General features: G+C 39.4%; 1 protein-coding gene across 1 annotated transcript in view; it reads right to left on the bottom strand.

The window, feature by feature from the left end:
* Nucleotides 1-25527, bottom strand: part of fab1 (fab1 kinase) — a 296509-nt gene that overhangs the window by 104527 nt on the left and 166455 nt on the right. The window contains exons 19-22 of the mRNA XM_067159454.2: nucleotides 20700-20875; nucleotides 20493-20495; nucleotides 11610-11738; nucleotides 2003-2199 (exon numbers count right to left, since the gene is read on the bottom strand). Of these exons, the coding sequence (XP_067015555.2) occupies nucleotides 2003-2199; nucleotides 11610-11738; nucleotides 20493-20495; nucleotides 20700-20875 (505 nt within the window). The remainder of the gene's footprint in view (nucleotides 1-2002; nucleotides 2200-11609; nucleotides 11739-20492; nucleotides 20496-20699; nucleotides 20876-25527) is intronic.

Genomic DNA, 25527 nt, shown 5'->3' on the forward strand with positions numbered 1-25527 from the left:
CGGTAAATCAGGTGAAGTATTAAACCTCGCAACAAGTAGGAAAGCAGCATATTTTGGTCATATCTTCTGAAACGACAAATACAACCTGATACAACTGATCACAGAAGGCAAGATAAAAGGGAAATGAAGACATCATCATCATCATCATCATCTTTGGTGAGGAACCTCCAACAGTGGTTCGAGATCCAAGATACAGCAACCCTGATGTGGAAAGTGCAAACGGGGAAAAAATTACGCCTTGATGGTCACCAACTTTGTATCAGGAGACAGCACAAGGAGAAGAAGAAGAAGAAGGACAAGAAGAAGAAGAAGAAGAAGAAGAAGAAGAAGAAGAAGAAGAAGAAGAACTCCGGAGACTCCAATGTGCCGCAATTCTGTTCTGACATCGGCCCCTAATGGTATGATGTGCGATGAAATGAAACAATAATTAAAACTTCAAAATATATCCACCAACTAAAATATAAAACAACTGATGAAGAAAAAATGACCATGAATCTAAAACAATCAGTGGACCCAATTCACAATTCCTTCCTTTCTGATATGTTTTTTATAAAAAGGGGTCCAAAATCCAGGTCACCAGCCCCTCATAGTAGTTCTAATCAATGGTAAGGCAGAACCATGATGTTCCTCCTCCTATAGTGGTACTAATCACAGGTAATGCAGATCCATGGTATGTCGCACATAATGGCACCACTCGCAGGCTACACAGACATATGGTGTTCCTCATATAGTGGTACTAATCACGGGCAACAGCCAAATCCGTGGTACTAATCAGAAGCAACAGCCAAACCTGTGGTGTTCCTCACATAGTGGTACTACCGTAATCAGGGGCAACGTAGACTCGTGGTATTCTTCATATAGTGGCACTACTCGTAGCTAACACAGACCCAATCTAAACACAGGGGAACCGACACATTCCAGTGCAGCATATGGCACGTTTTCTCGCATGGACATTAGTCTTACATAAAATCAGTTTCATGGTCCGTATCGCACTTCAATAAATGAATTATTAAGAAAAGAATATTCATTTAGGACATACTCTCTATGGAATATTGTACAAGTGTTTCCTTGACAACTGCTTTCAATTGTAGTAATAATTTATATATTTTCTCTTGAGTTTTTGTTTGTTTTAATGTTGTCAATCTTATGTTAATTTTAAGGACACTTCCTCTTAAGCATTACTTTGTCAATTTTATATATTTTTCATCTAAACAGTGTTATGTGGCTGAAGATGTTGATAAAATACGAAACATGTACCACTTTTAACCATTAAATTGCCTTAAGCAATCATTGTATCGACTAGGTGGAAAATAATAAATACTTAATTGGACATTAGTTTGCGCAGCCAAGTACCCGCTCCCCTGCCTTGGTGGGATACACACAATGGTACCAAACCCAGGCAACGCCTACACCGGTGGTGTTCCTCATATAAGGGTACTACTCCTAGGTAATGTAGATCCATGTTGAACCTCACATGGTGGTACTAATCGCAAGTAACATCGACGGATGGTGTTCCTCACGTAATGGTACTACATGGTTCTAATTTCATCATCCCTCGGTCACCCCTTTACGTCATCTCTTATGACAGACAGTGGATGCCGTGGGTGCATTCTTCATCTGCGCTGTCCCGAAGGAGTTCTTTAATGTGCTAGTAAATATTCCAATACAAGGCTGATGTATTTGAACACATTTAAATACCACTGGACTGAGCCGGGATCAAACTCACCAACTTGAGCTCGGGAGGGCAGCGCTCAACTGCCTGAGCTACTCTCTAAGTTTACTAAACAATGTCAAAAAGAGGGTGAAACATGTAAGAAAACTAAACTGCAAAATTTAGTGAAATGAACTTGGTGACCAATATGTTTAGCTTCTTTGAATGCAACGTTGTCAATATTGTTAAAAATACATATTTCTTTTTCTAGTCGAAGTAATTTAGGGAGGTGTCACTTTCACACAATTATGGGGAGCAGCACAAATCTGAAAAACCTCTGTTCCAACTCACCTCATCACAATCAGTGGACACGCTGCTAGTCTGCGTGTACGTTTTGCTGCCTTCACTTTTTCTCGACTTCTCATCTTTCTTCCTACTGTGAGCCACCAAGTCCTGTAGACGAGCATTCCAGTTTACAACGATATCTGCTATGAGCCTTTTCACCTGCACCACAGCATCTTCGATGTGCCACATTAGCTGCTGTACGTCTATCGTCCAAACAGAAGAAGAATACTGTATCATCAATCTTCTTGACTTTTAGCTAATGGTAAACAGCTTGATATTCAGAGGTAGAAAGAAACAAGCACAACTTTCTCAATTTTTAAGCCATTTACACAAACATTTTGCCAAACAGTCAGCAAATAAATATCCTTTTAGGTAAACAAGAAAGGAATCATGACCAGTTATATATTTTAAAGAATTGGAAAGGCAGTTTCCAAATCCAACTAACTTAAAATTCTATTTTTTTTTTTTCAGTAGAGCAAATGACCTGAAATAATATTTATTTGGAACCAATAGTAAAAAGAAAAAAAAACTTTATTTTATTACATCCACCATAACAGTGATATGCTATTACAAATCAATCAATCAATCAATCAATCAATCAATCAATCAATCAATCAATCAATCAATCAATCAATCAATCAATCAATCAATATTGATCTGCACTTAGGGCAGTTGCCCAGGTGGCAGATTCCCTATCTGTTGTTTTCCTAGCCTTTTCTTAAATGATTGCAAAGAAATTGGGAATTTATTGAACATCTCCCTTGGTAAGTTATTTCAATCCCTAACTCCCCTTCCTATAAACAAATATTTGCCCCAGTTTGTCCTCTTGAATTCGAACTTTATCTTCATATCGTGATCTTTCCTACTTTTAAAGACACCACTCAAACTTATTCGTCTACTGATGTACTCCCACGCCATCTCTCCACTGACAGCTTGGAACATACCACTTAGTTGAGCAGCTCGTCTCCTTTCTCCCAAGTCTTCTCGGTCCAAACTCTGCAACATTTTTGTAACACTACTCTTTTGTCGGAAATAACCCAGAACAAATTGAGCTGCTTTTCTTTGGATTTTTTCCAGTCCCTGAATCAAGTAATCCTGGTGAGGGTCCCATACACTGGAACCATACTCTAGTTGGGGTCTCGCCAGAGACAAATATGCTCTCTCCTTTACATCCTTACTACAACCCCTAAATACCCTCATAACCACGTGCAGAGATCTGTACCATTTATTTACAACCATATTTATGTGATTACCCCAATGAAGATCTTTCCTTATATTAACACCTAGGTACTTATGATACCCAAAGGGAACTTTCACCCCATCAACGCAGTAATTAAAACTGAGGACTTATCCTATTTGTGAAACTCACAACCTGACTTTTATCCCCGTTTATCATCATACCATTGCCTACTGTACATCTCACAACATTATCGAGGTCATTTTGCAGTTGCTCACAATCTTGTAACTTATTTATTACTCTGTACACAATAACATCATCTGCAAAAAGCCTTATCTCCGATTCCACTTCTTTACACATATCATTGATATATACAAGAAAATATATTGAGGAATTCTCCTCTTAATTATTACAGGGACAGATAAAGCTTCACCTACTCTAATTTTCTGAGTTCTATTTTCTAGAAATATAGCCACCCATTCAGTCACTCTTTTGTCAAGTCCAATTGCACTCATTTTTGACAGAAGTCTCCAATGATCCGCCCTATCAAATGCTTTAGACAGGTCAATCGTGATACAGTCCAATTGACCTCCTGAATCCAGGATATCTGCTATATCTTGCTGGAATCCTGCAAGTTGGGCTTCAGTGGAATAACCTTTCCTAAACCCAAACTGCCTTTTATCAAACCAGTTATTAATTTTGTAAACATGTCTTATATAATCAGAAAGAATGCTTTCCCAAAGCTTACATACAGTGCATGTCAAACTGACTGGCCTGTAATTTTCAGCTTTATGTCTATCATCCTTTCCTTTATATACAGGGGCTACTATAGCATCTCTCCATTCATTTGGTGAAGTTCCTTCATGCAAACAATAATCAAACAAGTACTTCAGATATGGTACTATATCCCAACCTATTGTCTTTAGTATATCCCCAGAAACTTTATCAATTCCAGCTGCTTTTCTAGTATTAAACTTTTGTTTCCAGTGAGCAGTTCAGCGAGCTCATTTTCAATAAAATCTTGTCTTCATTTTAGTGTTTTTGTCTACCACTGCAAAGAGTCCCCATTTTACAAGGTATGTAAAAATGCTTACGTATGCTGCATTGCTCTTTTTAAAAACAATTTTATTTCAAAATACACTCAATCACTTCAGTTTTTATTCAGTAGTAGTGTATATAGTACAATGGTAATTGTTGCATTAATAATTATACTCGAATATATATCATTCCTAGACAATGAAAACCATGTAATTACACTTAAGAGGAAACCACGTTTCTCTATATGCCTTGTGAAGGCTTGCCAAGTAGTCTGAGAAGGGAACAGAAGACTTCAATGGTCGACTAACTGGGCTATCACTAAGCACTGAAAATACTAGTTACGGTTCTCCAGTCATTGTTGACCACTCAGTTTTGGGCTTCTTCTCTAAACTTAACTCTGAAGGAGTTACAAGGTTTTATTTGCCCAGTGATGATGTATATACAGTACACAATTGTTAATATTGGGGAACAGGATGATGTAGCGACTTAGCTGCTTGCCTGTCATCCTGGTGACCGCGATTTGATTCCTGGTATTGCTGGGGTGGGATGGTGTCAGGAAGAGCACGCAAACTTACATACCCGGCCTCAACTCTTTCATACCTCAGTGTGTGGAGCGACCCTGAGCAACAGGAATAAGCTACAGAAGATGATGATGATAGTTAATATTATTTGGCATCCAGTGACAAGCATTTGTTATTTCTGGTATAATCTTAATGTACTCGTACTTCGGGGGTACAAAGGTAAAACAATTGGATTTTCGGGGTATGCCAACCAAAAAGTTTGAATACCACTGGCTTAGACCATCCTGAGAGTGATGGCGAGAAATCAAAATCCAACACAAACCGTGGATTTCAGCCTATGTCACTGTATCACACTTGCTAAGGCACCATCCTGTCAGGTCTGTATTCAAACCCCTCCAATGGCAAAGTATTTTTCTTTGACTGGTGCTCCCAAGCCGGTCTTAAGTCACATGCAGATTTAGCAACATGGCCGCGTGATAAAATGACAACAGTGTGAAATTTGAGAAAAAATATATACAGAGATAAGCCATCTAATCAATATTATAAGCTATAAATGTCATTTTTGTTCTGTAATTAAGTGCAATTATAAGAAATAAATTGACAAGAGGATCCACCTTTTCAATACAATATATCAAGTAAATAATATTATATCAGTCTTGGGAGTAGTTTCAGCCACTTAGTGGCCATCTTCAGTCAAATAAAACTAAACAGATTATGTGATAACTAAAACATATGTATACCAGACAAAGACAATGTTACAGGAATAATTATAACATTAAAATATATTTAATAACAAAAATGATGGTTATGATCTTCTTGTCATAAAATGATGTCTTTAAGTTGACTTAGGACCTCAGGCAAAGAAATAAATCTGGAAATGATAGCCAGAATTAGGAATGAATAAACATACAGAAAAGAAATTAACCCTCCGTTAGGTGCACGGGCCACAGGTGTAGACTAGTCATTTTGTTTTCACCCCCACTCCTAGGCTCGCTGGGCGTAGAGGGGGAGACTATCAGTACCTTTCTTTGTCAAGCTGTTCTCAGGATTCAGTGTGCTCTGGCACTGCTTACTGAAGTTGTCTTTTCACAATTTCACTTCAAATTTGGTTGGGCTACAACTGTAGCCTGTGCGCCTATCTATCTGTGTTATGGCGAGCAGTGATCGCGTTCAAGTGACATCTACTGGTTTTAGTGATGAGTTTTGTATTGTGAAATGGTTGGATGAGGACTGTGGACTAGAATCGGAGGTGGATGGTCATAGCGATGAAGGGGAGGAGGATCACGTGACAAAGGATATCCATAACTCTGACACGGAGGAAATTATAGATGGCGAAGCAAATTTGATGGAGGATTCTGACGATATGACTTGCGAAGGAGGGGAACACGTGCGAGGCAACATGTTTTATTATGAAAAAGATAATTTTCGATGGAGAAAGGATATTGCAACTCCCAATGTTCGTACTCGAGCACCCAATATTGTTATGCACTTTCCAGAGCCGAAGGGGAATGCTAGGAATGCCCAGTCAGAGTTTCAATGTTTTGAACTCTTTTTCAATGCCAATATTGTGAAAACCATTACTATCTAATCAAATATTTATACTGAGGAGGTGAAAAAGAAATTTGTGCATGAGAGAGACGCAAGACTTACCAATGAGACTGAAATTCGTGCCTTCACTGGAATTTTATTGCTCATTGGTTGTTTGGGAGTAAACCGAAGAAATAGCAATCAAGTATGGGACAATTCCTGTGGATCTGGAGTGGAATCATGTTATCTTGCTATGAGCGATAAAAGATTCCATTTTCTCTTCCGTTGCCTTAGGTTCGACAATATACGTGATTGCGCACTGCGCCGAGAATTGGACCGATTTGTGCCGATCCGAGAAATATTTGATATGTTCGTACAAAATTTTCAACATTCATTTTCACCCAGTGAGTATTGTACCATCGATGAACAGTTGGTTGCATTCAGGGTAAAATGTCCATTCAAAGTGTACATGCCCAGCAAACCAGCTAAACATGGAGTAAAAGTTTATGCTTTGGTTTGTGCAAAGAGTATTTACACCGTGAATTTAGAGGTTTACATTGGAACACAGCCTGATGGAAGTTCCTTCCAAATGTTAAAAATCTGCTGCCGACGTCGTTCTAAGGATGATCCAGCCCATTCAAGGTACGAATCGAAATGTGACAGGGGACAACTGGTTCACTTCCATTCCTCTGATGGAAAAGTTGTTCACTGAGAAGTAGATGACGTACCTTGGGACCAATCGCAAGAACAAACGCAAGATTCCAAAAGAGTTTCAGCCGAATACTAGTCGTAAAGAACATTCATCGCTGTGTGGGTTTCATAAAGACATGACCCTTGTGTCTTTCTGTCCCAAAAAGAAGGCAGTATTGGTGCTGTCGTCAATGCACCATGACAAAGAGATGGACATTGAAACAGGTGATCTAGAAAAACCTGCCATGGTTACATGTTATAATCACACTAAGGTTGGAGTAGACGTTTTAGACCAAATGAGTGCCAAGAATGACGTTGCCCGCTGCACCAAACGGTGGCCGATGGTGGTGTTTTTTGATCTTCTGAACATTAGTGGCATTAATGCTTCAAGAGTGCACACTGAAAATCATAACTACCAGCCTACAACAAGACAAAAGTTTCTGGAGACTGTTGCATGGGAATTTATGAAGCCTCAGATCGCCAGACATGCTGTACTGCCAATGATTCTGGCTCCCCTGAGATGACGAGCTAAGGATCTTTTAGGAATTACAGACGAACCACCGGCACTTCAGATCCGAGACAACAAAGTTGGCCGGTGCTTCCTTTGTGGACATGGGAAAGACAGGTCGACAAGAAAGAGCTGTGTGTGCTGTAACAGAAAGGTGCTGATGTGTCGGGAGTGACTATTCAGAATTTGAAAATTAACACCTACTGTGCACAGTTGATGGCAGTGAATTTTTCTTAATTTACCACACAAGAGATGCATAAGAAGATTCATTAGGCATGAGGAACCTGCACTAAATTTTAGTTTCAGTTTTATTGTAAAATTCAATTTGGTGTTAAAACTGAACTAACGTCTCCAAAAATATGAAATTGTTAACTATTTTCTTTATTTCAACAATGCAAATACCAGAACAATACTGTTTTATTGTTTAGAATGTTGAGTGGACTACTTTCGTCATACGAACATTTTGGCACTAAAGGCCGTTTCCCGTATTGTTGTCTGTGTGGTGTTGGGTAGTTTGTAAAACCACACATTTTCATCAATATTAATTTTAATAAATGTATCTACAAAATATATGAGTTTGATGAAAGTATGCACTCATAATGATGAAACCCTGAGCCTTAAACTTCGATTAAATTTCAATCGTGTCAAAACTGAAAATACACCACTTTGGATTATTTACTTTTAAGAAATTTCAAAGGGTGAAGTTTTTTAAATTTTGTAATAACAATGCTCAGAATAGCCCAAAGATTGATATTAAATATGTTTCTAAATTTTAAGCTTGAAGGATAATTAAATACCGCTGAAATATATTGTGGGCTACGAGGGTAGCCCACGCGCCTAACCGTGTAACAAAACATGGCGTGCCTGATGGAGGGTTAAAGAAACAAAAAATTATTTATGAGACTCACCTCTAATGTCTGATGTAGAAATTGCACTGACTTGTTGGAGGAAGCAGGCAAGCCATGTAAACGAAAGAGTGCATAGGGAACAACCATTGACTTCTTGTAGGAAGCAGGCAATGTAAACAAAGGAGTAGATAGGGAAAGGACGGGAGGGAGTAAAGAAGGGAGGAGAAGGGAATGGGGGAGGGGTGGGAGGGTAAGGTAGAATGAGAGAAGGGGTGTCTACTAAGCTGGGGCTGAAGGATGCAAAAAGAAAGACTGTTGCTGATAGGGGAATTTAAAGAAATTATAAAAGAAAAAAATATTTTTATCTGAGGCATGATTACTAAAGATAGGAATTAAAAAGTCAAATAAAATGTTTGATTTCTCTGAAATTTCATATAGATTGAAGTTAGGATTGAAAAAGTGTTCCATATGGATAAAACAATTTTCCGTAATATTGAGCAGGGGGCCTTTTTGTATAACTGGGAATTTTCATGTCTTCGTAGATATTAGTGAAGAGAAAACCCCCGCAGATTATTGGCCATGGGACAGCACATGGGTTATACTAACCATAAATTCACTAATATCAACCAAGACATGAAAATTCTCGAAGTTATACAAAAAGGCCCCCAGCTCAATATTACGGAAAATTGATTTATCCATCTGGAACAGTTTTTCGATCCTGACTTCAATCTAAATGAAATTTCAGAGAAATCAAACATTTTATTTGACCTTCTAATTCCTATCTTTAGTAATCATGTCTCAGATAAAAATAATTCTTTTATAATCTCTTTAAATTCCACTGTCAGCAGCAGTCTTTCTTTCTGCATCCTTCAGCCCCACCTTAGACACCCCCTCCCCTCCCCTCCCATCCCTCCCCTCCCTCCCCTCCCCTTCCCTTCTTTACCCCCTTCCGTCCTCTCCCTATCTACTCCTTTGTTTTCATTGCCTGCTTCCTACAAGAAGACAGTGCTTGTTCCCTATCCACTCCTTGTTTACATGGTTTCCTGCTTCCTCCAGCAAGTCAGTGCTTGTTCTACATCAGACATTAGAGGTGAGTCTCATAAGTATTTTTTTGCCTTTTTAATTTCTTTTCTGTATGTTTATTCATTCCTAATTCTGATTATCATTTCCAGATTTATTTCTTTGCCCGAGGTCCTAAGTCAACTTAAAGACATCATATTATGACAAGAAGATCATAACCGTAATTTTTGTTATAAAATGTATTTTAATATTATAATTATTCCTGCAACATTGTCTTTGTCTGGTATACATATGTTTTAGTCATCATATAATCTGTTCAGTTTTATTTGACTGAAGTTGACTAAGTGGCTGAAACTAGTCCCAAGACTAATTTAATATTATTTACTTGATATGTATTGTATTGAAAAGGTCACTCAATTAATACACAATATAATCTAAAAAGATTATTTATCTGACAAAAGTGGGCATATTTCGGCTCTTGCAGCCATAATCAGCACACAAACACTTAAATAAGATAAATAGTTTTCATTGTTGGTGTATTTAGTCTTAATATTATATATTTAGCCACCTTGTGGTAAGTTTATGAACTTTTTATCAATGAAATCCAATGTTTTGTTATGAACTGTCTCAATCATCAAGATATATGTCATTACTACATACAGTAAAACCTCGTTAAGATGTTTGTGCAGAGGACAAGGAAAAAAGATTGTGTTAAGCGAGAAAACATTCTACTGAATACACAAATAAAAACTATCCAGAAGGGATATGGAAATACAAGATACGATTTATTCTGATATGATGGCATTTTACGTCGTGTTCCGCGGGTACAGTGAAAACTATATCTACCATTTTTAACATGAGCGGAGAATATTAAAAGGTGTGAAAAACACGAGAGAACCAATATGAATATAAAACAACAACAGTGCAGTGAAAGGTGTAAAAAAAAACCCACCAGAAAACAAATATGAAAACATTTGCACAGGGGCCCATAAAAATATCAGAGTATTATTGCAGATCACACTCTTTCTAAAACAAACTGTAGTAGAAGACTTTTATTTTGGACCAGTGAGTTATTAAACAATTTCCTGGTCACACTTAGACAACGAATTGGAGGTTACATTGGACCTCGACTATGTGAGACTGTGACTTTGGCCGCCATTTTGAATCGACGAAACTTCTATTCGACCAACTTGAATGATCGATTTAAAACTCAAAGGTGCGAGTTTCAACATTCATGCTCTCTCTGCGCGCTTAAAGATGCTCATGCCAGTCCACTTTCTGATAGATTTTAATCTTATCTTCATTAAAAGGAATTTCATGACTTTATCCAAATCCATAACTAAGCTGTCACAAGACAAATATGCACCACACTAGTCAACTTCACACGATTATGTTCCTAATCCAGATGCAGGATATCAGGCGACAAATATTTGCTACCGTTCACTGTACCACTAAATATAAAAAATAAATTTCTAATTTCTGAATGGAATGCGAACAAGCACAAACAGGCTCACTGTGTTATTCAGCAATCTCGCTGCTGACTGGCAAGCAAACCTGAACATTCCTGAGGCTAACGGCCTGCTTTCCGAAGTTGCAACTTGCCCTGTGAAGTTCAGGAATTCTAGGTCTTTTCCTGTTATCACGCAACTGTGGTGAGGGCTCTTTTTATCTAAGTTGGAAATCACGTTCCTTTCACAAGGGATGACAAATAACATTTCCAGGGCTAGGAAAAATGGGATCGTACTAAGCGGTAATAGCGAAAATCCGTGACACGATAAGTGAGGTATCTTTATTTAGATTTAATACAACGAGAATCGGGGCTTCGAATTTCCAACGTGCTAAGTAGGAAAACGTGTTAATGAGGAATGCACTAATGAGATTTCACTATGATTTCCTTTCAAATGTGTTTAAGTATTTGTGTGCTGATGATGGCTGCAAGAGCTGAAACATGCCCACTTTTGTTAGATAAATAATCTTTCTAGATTATATTGTGTATTGATTGGGTGGCTAATCTCTCTCTATATTTTTTCTCAAGTTATATAGTCAATACGGACCAATATGAGCATGGTTACTTGTAACAGTGTGAGATATCGAATAATTTTTTCACGTTATTTATCATCATGACCAACCCTCTAATGCTTCATATACCCTGGACATTAGAAAAACGTTCTCTCTATAATTGTGAGGAGGGACAGCTTGTACAAATTGTTACTGTCTTTGAAATGATTATGCAACACTGATCTGAACAGCACAGAACATCAAGTAATGATACACCACGACATACCTTTCTCAGCTAGCTTGCCTTCAAGTTTCTTTGCCTCAAGTGTAGGAGATGTGAGCTTCAGTTGGATCTCCTTGATACGAGACTCATAGTGGGTCTCTTCTCGTTGCAACTGCTGTATGAGAGCTCCCACTGCAAAAGATGACTCGACTGTAGAACAGAACAGGTGTTTAATTTTCAAAGAACTACTTGACAGCACTAAAAGTTCATTAAAGATCTAACAATAGTGTACAGTCACAATAATAATGAAATTTTATGCCCCAACATTAATTCCTCCCACACATTTATGAGGTTTGGGCATAAGTCATGGTAATTATTTTTAATACTGAAAACATTTCTTGGCAGATAAAGTAGGAGGTTCCCATACTACGAAAAACATAAAATTAAGCAAATTTCCTCAATTGTGCCAAAAGTTGAAGGGCTAAAGGGCCTGGAAATGTTTCGAATTGCGAGTCTTGGATAGTTCTATCAAACTAAAAAAATAAATTTCGAAAACCACTTCCGACCTAAATGCAGTTCCGGAAAAACAGCCTAAAACATTTACTAGTTCTTTACTAGTTTTCTTTTTGACGCAAATCCAAGCAAAATGAACTAATTTACATAATTCTTTCTGTAATGTGTTCCTTGGTTCAATATCCTCAGGCCTTTTCCTGTTTGAAAAATGTCCTCATCGAATGTAGATATAAGGGCTTAACCCGATGAGTGCTACGCCCGGCTATAGACGGGCTGACGTGGCCGGTCCAGCACTGCTACGCTTGTCTATAGACGGTGCACGGGAACTTAAATTACTTTGAGTTTTGTGGTTCACTCTCAAGTTGCATAAGACCACTCTTGAGTTCCGATTCGATCTCTGGCATGTTCCGCCATCTGTTGGGCATTATACGGTTAATAGCGACTGGGAAGTAACTTACAGAGCTTTTTGTGGACGTCTGTGGAGCTCATCTATGATGTAAACCAGCATGGCAGAACAACAAGCTACTTGCTCTCGTAGCGATGCTATTTCGGATCGAAGAATCTTTCAGTTATTAACTACAGAGCGGAAAGTGTGCTTGTGACAAGCAGAAAGGGTATGAGTTCTGTGTGGACATGATGAACACAATCCTCCTCTTCTTCGTTTTCCCTTCAAGATGCAGGGTCTGCCATAATTCTACATTGGACCTTCCACTTCATCTGATCAATGGCATCAGCAGGTCCTATGTTCACATGCCATATATCTTCATGGACTCAGTCCATACAGCGTTTTCTTGGTCTTATTCTTGGTTTTTGGTTTTCATACATCAGGGTTGCTGTGCAATGGATGTCAGATCAGCTCTGGCCACGTGCCCATACCAGTGTAGAATTGTCTCTTGCATCTTTTTCTGTATTGGGAAGACTTTGAAAGAGGCCCGGATGGCTTAATTCCTGATGTGATCAAGCCATGTGATTCCCAGTGACCATCTTAGCATCTTCATTTGTATGGTATGAAGCATCTGCTTGTGTCTTGTAGTCAAAGGCCAACACTCCACCCCATATAGACACCCAGACTATCGTGGGGTTTACCTTTGACTTCAGATGAAGAGATATCTTCCTGTCACAGAGGATGCCTGTAAGTTGCTGCCATTTAAGCTACGCAGCCTTTCCTCGAGCTTCAACATTCTGGAATGTGGCACAATTTGGGCCAGTGAAAGTCCTCTCACCAAAGTCCTGCAAGTTCAGATATCATGGTTTTCGCTTGTCAGCTGTCTTAAGAGAGGTTAAGCTGCAGTTTGAATATGTCCAGCCATTATTTCCACTGGCTGACAAGTTGTTCAAGTCTGTTCCGGGAGTCACTAGCCAACATATCATCAGCATAAAGCAGAGACTATGAAGAGGGTTCCATACATCTGCAGTCACAGACTCAATACAGAGAATGAACAACAGAAAAAAGCTGAACCTTGATGGACGCCTACTCGAATGCAGCACAGTGAACAGAACTGGTGGTGTTGTCATAATGGAGTTGTACCCAGTGAACATAAGCTTCAGAAACACCATGGGAACGAAAAAAGTACCAGAACAGTTCATGTGGGATCCGGTTGAATGCCTTTTCCAAGTCCACAAACGCCATGCAGACTGCTGTCCTTTTCCCCATATGCCTCTCCATTGGCAGACTAGCAACGTGGATCATGTCAGTCATTCTGCAACCATTCACGAAGCCACACTAGTTTGATGGGATGGTAACAATGCTACGAATTTGGGCAATCACATGTTCAACGATTTCCATGGTGTGGCATAGGGGACGGTTAGGGCGGTAACTGGTACAGACAGTGATATCATCTTTACTTCCCTAAATGGGTAATGTAATGCTGGTCTGCCAGTTGGAAGGGATCTCATTTTTCTCCAGGCACTCGTTAAAGAACTCTGCTAGGAATACTGTAACCATGTCCCAACTTCTTCTAAATATCTGCCAGGATGTAATCCTGTTCAGTTGCCTTGCCCTTTTTTGTTATGATGTAGACAGCAACCATAATCTCAGCAGCTGTAATGGGAGGTACTGCATCTTCTACAGGAATCAACAAATTTGACTATTTTTGGTTAATGGATCTTAAAATATGAGAAATTATGGTTTATAATGTCAAATTTGATGATGAGAATGGCCATTTCTCAAAACATGTACTGTAACATTGTCAACTCACTTCCGTCACATTTGTCATTCACAATTGCTTTCTTCCCGGAATTTGACATCCGCACACTGCCACAGCTAAGGGACTACCGTCAGCCGATTACCTGCGTCAAACTTGGATGACGTCATCGGTTCTAGACTCTACACTCTTCATGGATGTTCTCTGTGATTCTGGTGCAGTGTGTCATGATTTCCCCTCTCCAACTGGCATATACAACTATTTTTGCCTGCTACTTTGAGGGGTTCTCCAGCTGTTGGAGAGAGGGCAACATCATTGTGTTATGCTGATGAAAATTTTCACACCAGTATGGGACTTAGAGGAATTGTAAACTTCGCATGACTATGTTCTCAAGTGGTTGTACTCGATTATGTATCCGTAAGGGAGCAGCCTCGAACAAGTTTACCTGGACAAGAAATTGTGGGTTAAAAGAGTAGTTTTTTTTTTTTGCTATGGGCTTTACGTCGCACCGACACAGACAGGTCTTATGGCGACGATGGGATAGGAAAGGTCTAGGAGTTGGAAGGAATCGGCCGTGGCCTTAGTTAAGGTACAGCCCCAGCATTTGCCTGGTGTGAAAATGGGAAACCACGGAAAACCATCTTCAGGGCTGCCGATAGTGGGATTCGAACCTACTATCTCCCGGATGCAAGCTCACAGCCGCACGCCTCTACGCGCACGGCCAACTCGCCCGGTTAAAAGAGTAGTAGAAGAGGAGAAGATAAAGTGCTGGGAGAAATTTACTCAAAAACTGAAGGAAGCCAGCAGAGGAAATATGAAACTATTGTTCAGAGTGATCAAAAACAAAAGGAATTCAGTTGAAACTATCAAAGCAATTGAGAATCCTAATGGAAACCTGGCCAGGAAAGAAGAGGACATCAGAGAGGTTCTGAGGAATAATTTTGATCACCTATTGAACAGGACAGAAGCAGATCAGAGAACTAAAGAACCAGCTGTTAAAACCTGCACAGAGGAACCTCCCATTACATGAGCAGAAATAGAAGCAGCCCTTAAGAAGATGCCGGAAGGGAAATCCCCAGGAATTGATGAAGTCAGCATGGACATGATTAAAGCAGCAGGAGTCCAGGGTTTAGAGTGGCTACACAGAGTGCTCAATGAGTTTAGAAAGATGGCAAGATACCTACTGACTGGAGCAAGTGTGTCATTATCCCCCTATTTAAGAAAGGAAATTGCCAAAAATGCTCCAACTACTGGGGAATAACACTCCTTTCTCATGGGCTTAAGATTCTTGAGAAAATCTAGAGAGCAGATTGCGAGCCATCTTAGAGCACAGTTTGAAGAGCAACAGTATGGCTTCAGGCCTATCGGGTCCATAACAGACCTAATCTTCAGTGTCCATATGTTAATGGAAAAATATTGGGAAAAAGGCAAAGATCTGTTTATGGTTTTCCTTGACATTGAGAAGGTATATGACAGCATTGCAAGAGAGAAGATATGGAAATATCTGAGAAAAAGAAATGTGCCCGAGGGACTGGTGAGGAAAGTTCAGATGCTGTATAAGAACTGCACCAGCTGTGTACGATTGGGTGACGGACATTCATCCTGGTTCAAGACCGAAAGTGGAGTCCAGCAAGGCAGTGAACTATCCCCATTATTGTTTATCACCATCATGGATGACATAATGAAGAACATCAAGAAAACCTCAGGTGAACTAAATGCAATGGCCTTTGCTGATGATTATATGATCTGGGGAGAAACTGAGGAACAAGTAGTCAACACTCAATGAATGGAAGGTTAAGTTCCAGGAGTTCAATCTCAGGATAAGTGAACTCAAAACAGTAGTGATGGCCATAAACAGAGAAGGACGACCAGTGAACATCATGCTAGGAAACCATCTACTAGAAAGTGTGGAAAGCTTTACATACCTCGGCAGTGTAATATCTCGAGATACACTAGCCACAAAGGAGGTGGCAAATAGAGTGCAGAAGAGCTCTCACTTTTACCAGCAAGTACGAACACTCCTCTAGGATCCCAAAGTACCAACAAAATCAAAGCTGGTGATGTTCAATCAGTACTTCATACCAATCTTAACCTATGGTATTGAAACCTGCATCCTCACTAAGATACTCATCAAAGTTGCAGGCATCTGAGATGAAGTTCCTAAAGTCCACAATTCAAAAAAACAAACTGGACAAGTTACGGAATGATGTGGTTAGGAAGGAAGCTGGGATTGTTACATCATTGTTAGATCGGGCCAGCATGTCCAGACTGAGGTGGTTTTGGGCATGTAATGACAATGGATCCAACAAGGACAGCAGACATGTGGCAGGGAAGCAAATGGTGGGAAGACCAAGAACCCACTGGATGAACGTCATAAAGATGGACATTGCAGATCGGGGAAGGACACTGGAGGACGTCATTAACAACAGAACGTATCTCAATAAGACAGAATGGAAGAGGCTCGTCAACAGTACTCGGGAAACTGGAACTGTAAAATGATGATGATGATGATGATGATGATGAATGGGGCAGCTGGAACACTGTGTGAATTTAGGTGAAAGTTAACTTTTTTTGTGTCAATACTCTCAAAAACTTCTGGTATTTCAAAATTTGTTTACATTCTTGTACTGCATCTGTGTTGCATCCAGTGTTTTATAGAACTTATTTGAAATAGCACACTCCTTTCCAGTCAGGTGAATTCTTACGGTATGCCTGGACTTCGTAATTTGTAATTTAAAATGCTGATCTTAAATTCATTCTCATATTCTATTGTTTTTACTATCTTCTCTAATGTTTCTTATTTCATGTTGTATGGTAGGTTGAAAAACATTTGTTCTGTTTAATGAATGTAATTGTAAAAGTTATTCGGATGAAATCCAAATTGTTGCTATCACCGATCTCTGTAATATTTCCCTCGTGATGTTTTGTGATAAGTGTCTTTATCTTTTGATATTTTGGTGCTGTACTATTCCTAACATGTTGTGTCTTGTGTTTCAAAACATCTATTTTGTTCATCCACAGTTGGCAATGCTTGTTCATCCCCTAGTGTCCTATTTTCCTGACTGCTTGTACATTGCTATTTATATCTTCCCCCTTTGTACCATCCACGTTATACCTCTCTGACAAGCATCTGAATATGTCACCTCCATGATTAATTTTTATCTTTAGTACATAATTATAATATCCAGCCTGCCACATTGGTAGCAGAGGTAATACAAACACTTCAGTACACATAACAATTGTGTAAACTAACAAGTTTATTATAAATATATTGGCAGGGTGCACCTAACAACTAACAGTGGCATTTTTCCTTCTATAGGATTCGCAGTTAGAACTGGTGGATGCTGCAAATGTAACTGCATATAGCAAAAGTAACTCAGGAAGTTTGCAACAACAAAGCTTACCATACTGTGGGCGATTCTTTACTCTCCATTTTGTTTTACCTACAAAATAGTGCCTCTCCTTTAATAGAACAGGGGACAGTAGAATACCATCCCTAGTATTCCCTACCTGTAATAACATGTTACTGAAAGGGAACCCACAGGGGGCTCTGAACTTGGAGCATAAGTTGGCAATCATGGGGCTCTAAGCCAAGTCTACTACTGTTCACATTTATATGTGTCAGGCTCCTCACTTTCATTCTACTTATCTGATGTCCCATGGTCAACTCTTGTTTCCTTCCAATCCTGATGATATTCGGTTTTTGAGACCAAGTTAAGTCCTTTGTTGTGGCCCTTCCATTACTTTCATTGATACCTTGATTCAACTAACGATTGGACTTCCTTATTTTCTTCTGATTAGTGTTAAGAGAGGATCAGCTGTACTTCCTCCACCAGCACAACTACTATCTTGACAGAATACTAACATACTACTGGTTGAAGCTGGCAATTCTCCCACTATAGGGTTAGAAGCAATACAAAGGAAGCACAGAAAGTTCACCTGCAGAAACTCAAGAGAGTGTACTGCAGAACATGCAACATTCACAACAAAAAATGCATGTCCACAAACACAAAGATCAGGCTCTACAATACTGTGATCAAACCTGAAGTTTTATATGTGAGCAAAATGTTGATACTCAATAGGAAAGGGGATCTAGAGAACATTCTGAAGGAAGAATGAAAGATCATGAGGAAAATTCTTGGTCCAGAAAAAAGCAAAGATGGATACAGTCTGAAATCCCATAAAGCAACAGAAAAACTGTCCAACCTGGCAGCAGATATCAGAAAACGAAGATTGAAATTTTATGGACTTGTTCAAAGACTCGCAACAACAAGGCTTAGACACAAGATCATGACATAGAGCAGAAAACTGAAGAGTCTCCCATGCATCCAAGAAGTCAAAAAGGGCCGGGAGAAAGCCCCAAAAGATACATCAGAAATGTTAGACAAAAATCTGCTCTGTAAAATGGTTAACAGATGGGTAGTACAGCCAGAGAATGAAGTTCCAAGGAGACCAGGAACCAAATAAACTGAAGAAAGGAAGAGAGCCCACGGAGAAAAAATGAAAGTCATAATGGAAGACAAAAAAGGTGAATCATAAAAACACTGCATGATCCAACAGGATCCTTATGCAAAGAACAACAACAACAACAACAGCAGCAGCAGCAGCAGCAGCAGCAGCAACAATACTAAGAAATTCATAGTGACTTTCGTTGACTTCAAGAACATTTATGACTCGCTGGATAAGTACCCTGATCCAGGTTCTAAAAGAATTGGGTTTAGATAAGACAAGAACAATCATTCAGAAAACCCTGTTAGACACAACCTCTAAAGTGAAATTCAGGGGAGAGATTTCTGAGTCCTTCGAAATACGAACAGGGGTAAGGCAGGGAGATGGGCTCTCACCCCTACTATTCAACTGTGTTCGAGAAAATTGTTCGCAAGTGGCGTAAAGAACTGAGAAAGGAAGCTGTAGAGAATGGGGTCAGACTAGGTTGTAAGAACAAGGACCTGACAATCGACTGTTTAGCCTTCGCAGATGACCTTGCAATTCTTTCTAATTCTCTTGACACAACCACACAACAAATCAGTCAACTACAGATGCAAGCAGCAAAGGCAAGGGCTTCAGATTTTGTTTGAGAAAACACAGTTCATAACAAACATCGAGTCAACACCCAGAGATCTTAAGGTGAACGAAGGAAAAACATAGAAGGCAGAGAAATTCAAATACCTGGGTGAGTGGATAGACCCCAACATTCGTGAAAAGGAAGCTTTCGTGTCCAGGATCAACAAAATGGAAATGGCTTACCATCTAACCAAAGACACCTACAATAAACGATCAGTGTCCTTCAAGGCCAAACTCGGGCACTACTGTACCGTTATTCGACTGGAGGCGCTATATGCATCAAGAATGCCTTGCAATGAATAAGAAAGGCCTGGCAGAAGAACTGGAAGCCAACGAGAGAAAGATTTTTTAAGAAAGGTCCTGAGCCCGATCAAAGAACAAGGAGAGTACAGAAGACGACACAATGATGAACTGTATCTACACGTGGAGAAGATAATGGACACCATACGCAAAAGGAGAATCTCTTTCTATGGCCACTTGACACAAATGAGCTCTGGAAGATTGTCCAATCGAATCTGTGCCTACTTTGTGGGAAGGAAAACCAAAGCGATCTGGTTTAGATAGGTGGAAAAAGACCTACAAGCACTGGGGATCTCGCATGAGGACATCTTGGAATGTGATTCTTTGAAGAAGAAACTTGGGGAAGAACAGAGTTTTCAGCCAAAACCCAAAATGAAAACTGGCAAGAAGTAGACCAAAGAACGGAGGGATACTCATTGAAGAAGAATGTGGGAACACTGGACAAATGTGAAAGATAGTAGGAGAAAGCAGTTGAATTAGCGTGGTCCACAGAAGACTGAAATGAGAATAAATAAAAATAATAAACATACTAAATACACTCAACGATGAAAATTCAATTTTGAAAATTAATGAAAAAATACATAAAGCCAAAATGCAAACAAACACATCAAACAGTAACTCAATGTCCCTGAGTAACAGAACGCTTAAAAATGTACCGTACTTGACTACTTCACTCTCACACAAAGGGAATAATGAGATCAGCAGTATTCTCATCATAGGGTAGTATGAGTTCAAGTGGGTTTTTGGCAGGCCAGGGTTCTGTCTTACGCGAAAGAGATCGTCACGCTCAGTGAGGATATGGGCCACAGTGACAAACTCCACATAAATACACTGGAGGCGAGGAAGGGGAAAGGATGTCTTCCCTCCTTAAGAGGTAAGAGCGAGTAGGTCTTCCATGACCTACCTGCACTGGTACGTAGTGGACAGCCTTCAACACAAGTCTACAAAAACACTTCAAGAAAATTAGAAAATTATGTAGAAATAATTGCAATACTTCTATTTTTGAGTACTTTCAGACTGAATGCACACTTTAAAAGCAGGGGTCACTAACCAAAGTCTGTTCAGCCATTTTCTCATGATGTCCATTCCAGATAATGGCTTATCAAATTATGCATATTGGATAAAGACTTACCTTCCATCTCCATGCCGAGGGAATAAAGTCGCTCCCGTATGTTGCTGTACACGTCATAGCCCTTGAGTGTTAACTTCTTAATCTCTTCAACCACTTTGGCCTGCTGCTGAGGGTCATAACTGATGGAAACTAGTGGTGGAGGAAGGGAGATCTCCCATGGATTAATACTGGTATACCTGCCACACAAAACCACAAGGATATTACATGATGCAAGAAAGGTATTAATAAGAAACTCTCTCCTTTTCATTGTAGTTGGCTAAACAGAATACAGAGTACCTTTATCTACAGGCAATTATGAAATGAGGTTGACATGCTGGAGTCATAATGAGATGTAACAATAATACTATAGGTTTTATGCCATAGTTTTCAGACACATCACAGAAATGCTGTTCATATTTGCTGAGGAGGAGGATACTGTGGTAAGTAGTACAAAAAATCTTACTTGATAAATTAATTAGCTTTAAATAGAATGGGAAATACTTTTTTCTGAAAATAGGGGTGGCCCATGTCCACGAATACAGTACTAGAATGAAAATGAGTTGCATGCATAAATGATATTTTTAGTAATATACAAGAGGACCCATGCTGCATTGCAGCATTCATTATAAATAGGTCAGATAACTCGTCTTGATACGCCTGTCGTAGGCATATAGTTTTGCCTGCCATTTTCAATGGTTTTATGAACATTTAATAAGAAGTGCATTTTTTTTTTTTGCTTTACGTCCCACTGACACAGATATGTCTTATGGCGACGATGGGATAGGAAAGGCCTAAGAAGTGGAAGGAAGCGGCCGTGGCCTTAATTAAGGTACAGTCCCGGCATTTGCCTGGTGTGAAAATGGGAAACCACGGAAAACCATTTTCAGGGCTGCCGACAGTGGGGCTCAAACCCACTATCTCCCGATTACTGGATACTGGCCGCACTTAAGCGACTGCAGCTATCGAGCTCGGTAAGAAGTGCATTATGGTATGCTGCAGTTTGTAATCAGAATTCATCCATTCTGATATCATGTTGTCTGTTCGGTTAAAAAAAAAAATGCTCTCCATGTATTCGCTTTTTTATCCTGCAGTTCTTGACGTCTTGACGTTAAGCTTGGTATTGTGTCGTAGAAGGCAATCATAACTAAGGCAATGGTATTTTTAATTTCAGTTCTATATAGAACGGTTTGTCTTGTGGGGTCATTGATTAGTCTAGATGGAGCATTTTTTGCCAGGTAGAGAACATTTTTAAGATACATGGCCTTCACTCTTTCTACTGTAGCTAGGTTATCCTTTGATAGGTGTTGCCAGATAATGTCTAAGGTGTATGTCATGATGGGGTCCGTTTTGTATGTACACTTTTTTCTCTCAGCAGGATGTAAATTATTAGGAATGCTCTGTTGAATATATTAGAAGTGGGGAAAAGTTGGAGAATCAAAGAGTACTTAGCAGGGAATAGTATTCTTCCATGATCAAAGGAAATGTATACTCTCTGGCTTGACAGGCAGTAATTAAACATGGCTCAATGCAATCACATTACTAAGGATGAAATCACATATATCAGAATATTAATGAAAGTGTTAGTCGCTTAGCAACCTGTTAAGTACAGAATGTATTGTGGGTTACGGTAAGCCTTCGCCTGCAGTTATTGGAGTGATCGTTTAATGATTTGATTTTATGAAGACTCAAAGTTGGTTGAACTTAGAGACCTATCAATGCCTCATGAATCACTGGGAGGTAATTCTGGAGAGAATTAAACAAAAATTAAGCAAATCAGTCCTGTAGAACGGACAGGCAGATTTGCCAAAGCTGTTTTTAGTAAACTCTTTTAACATATAGATTTCACACAATATACTGTAATTTAAAAGTAAAAATACAATAGGAGTAATTCAATACAGAATAATTAATGTTTAATTTAAAAAGCCAACTGGTGGCCACATTTGTTACTGTCTGACAGCATGGTTAATTGGTTTGTGTCCCTTTGAAAAAGAAAATTAACCAATCGGATGTTGGCCGGCAGGGTAGGAGAGGTGGGATATAATTCTTAATCATTATAGCCTAGGTTCAATTCCAAATCTCTCTGCAGTGCTCACATGGAATGAGGGCATATTGTTTACTGGATGGGTCTGTTATGCCCTGAGCAGAAACTTTGGTGTTACTTGACAGGAGTAGGCTATGTGCCAACACCAGGTTTCACTATCTCTCTATCTCATTATGAACACATACTACATAACAGACAGCAGGCAGTCATCACACTGGACACAAAAATAGTACATTCGTATAATGGTCTTCGCCTCTGAAACAAGGAGTAATTAAGTCCTCGACCAAGCAGGGTGTGTAGAAACAAAAGAAGACTACAAACTGCTCATCATCATAGCTAATGCCTGGGCATTAGAAAGAAATGCACACACAAGTTCCTACTCCTTTCCCCTTATCCAGCTCCTGCCAGGTCGGGGCATTTATGGCACTACTCCACCTTCCTCTCTCCTTCCGCCATTCTTCTTCCATCATTCACAGTCTACGTTTCTTCATCTTGCTCTCCTCTTTATGGAATCGCCCACCTGGTTCTAGGTCTCCCTCTCGCTCTCTTTCCCTCGAACTTCATTTCCATGATGTGTTTTGGTATTCTTTCCTCCTCCATCCTCTTTACATGTCCAAACCATCTTAGTTTACTCCTATCAATTCTATCATTTAGGTTTTATATTGTGACCTCCTTTCTCACATCGTCATTTCTCACTATGTCTTTCCTTGTCTTTTCTTTTGCTGGCTTGAATTCTACTCGTCACTGTTCAGGTCTCAGCTACATAGGTCAATATGGGTGCACAATACATTTTGTATATTATCTCTTTACATTACCTTGGTAATTTTTTATTCCAGGCAATGCTTCTTACACTCTGGTAGAATCCATTGCTCTGTTGCACCCTCTTGCTAATCTCCATGCCCAGCCTTGTATTCTGCATTAATTCACTAACTAAGCATTTGAAAGTGTCCATAGTGTCAAGGCTTTGACCACCAATTTTCACAATGCCTTTCCCTTGTCTTTCTCCTCTTTACATCACCATGGTCTTGCTTTTCTCTGCGCTCATTTTCATACCATACTTTTCAAGTTTCTCGTTCAGTGCATCAAGTTGTTTTTTTTACTTCTTTGCTCTTCGTTCCCCAGACCACAATATTGTGTGCATATAGTAATAACTTCATCTCCTTATTCCCACATGCTTCCTTTGTTTCCTTTACGATTTCATCCAAAACCATGCTCATTATCACCATCATCTTGAACTGGCTCCAGTTTCCTGGGTGCAGTGATGAGCACTCTCCATTTACTTCTGTGTTGTGTGTGTTGGGTATTCAGCCCTAAGGCTGGTTTGATCCTGCACAGCTATGCCAACAGCTGTCATAGATGGGCTAGGCATCACTGAAGAGCAGAGATTTATTTCAATTTATTCCTCCATCTGGGAATTTTCTTCTTTGAATAATTCTGTTCCTCTATCCTCCATCTGGGAATTTTCTTCTTTGAATAATTCTGTTTAACTTTGGGCTTTCACAGTCATTCTTACCAGAATTATACATAGGAGGAGGTCTATGTCTTTGTTTCAGTTTACATGCAAGGCTCATTTTACTGTTGAAAGTGATTTGCCAGTTTATTCTCGCCTTGCTGGCTTGCTGGGCTCAACACAAGGTGAGGTTTTTCTGTCAGGGATAATTCCCTTAGTCTTTGACAGTGTTCTATCCAATCTGCAAGGCAGCAGTGTTGTGATAAATTTGTATGTCATTTCCTACATACAGGTTTCATCAAACCTGCTAAAGGAGAACTTCGCCACTCACAGCTGTTGGTTCTTCCTTAGTTTGCTTGGTTTGGTACTGGCCACCAGACCCTCAGCCAGACGGTCCATAACCATTAGAAATAAAACAGATAACAGCACACTCCCCTGTCCTAGTCCAGTTTCATTTCTAAACCATTGCATCTTTCCAACTGGAGTCTGTACACTGCTGATGCAGTTGTTTGCCTTATGCTAAAGATTACGTCCTCTGTAGACCTCCCACCTCTAAAGCCATATTCTTCCTACACGCATGCTTCTAATTTTTAAAAATGGAATAGAAAAAGTTGCAAAACAGTTAGGCTTCATAAAGCATACCTGCCAACTTTACAAAACCTAAAATCAGGAAATTTTGATATGAAAATCAGGAAAAATCAGGAGATACAATTGGTCAAAACCACTTATTCCACATGTCTTGTGCAACACAGGAGTACTATGGTATATATTATAACACTTATTGTCTCAAATCGCGACTGCTGCTTACAAGGCTACAAGGCTAAAAATTACACATCTTTATTCCCTTGCAGAAAGTATGTGAGTGCGATGATTGGCCTCTGATAAGCCTTCTGAAAATAGTATGAACTCATGCCCACACATGTGAATCAGTCATGCACTTAGATGCCATTACTTAGCAAATGCGTAGATTAATTTATTGCATCATGCGGCCACGCAATTATGCGAAGTGCAACGCTATTTTTATTAAGTAATAAATTAAAATTTGCCAGAATTATCTCCAAATGGCTCCTAAAATCTCTAGAAAATTCACTAGTCGCTATCTTTCAAATTTTACCACCAAATTACTAAAAAAGACTCCAAATCTAGTCTCTAGAATGGACTAGACTGATGTGATTACAAGTGACTATTGATAAACATTTTTAATGGACTGATGTGAACGAACACGAACATAGCACGCGAGAACGAAAGATTGACAATCGATACACACGTTGCGATATACAGGTTTCAATAAACATCACACATTTGCAGGCATTTTTCGTACGGTATTAATAAACGTTGATATTTCATATGAAAGTGGT

This window comes from Anabrus simplex, chromosome 1, assembly GCF_040414725.1.
Source record: "Anabrus simplex isolate iqAnaSimp1 chromosome 1, ASM4041472v1, whole genome shotgun sequence".
NCBI lineage: Eukaryota > Metazoa > Arthropoda > Insecta > Orthoptera > Tettigoniidae > Anabrus > Anabrus simplex.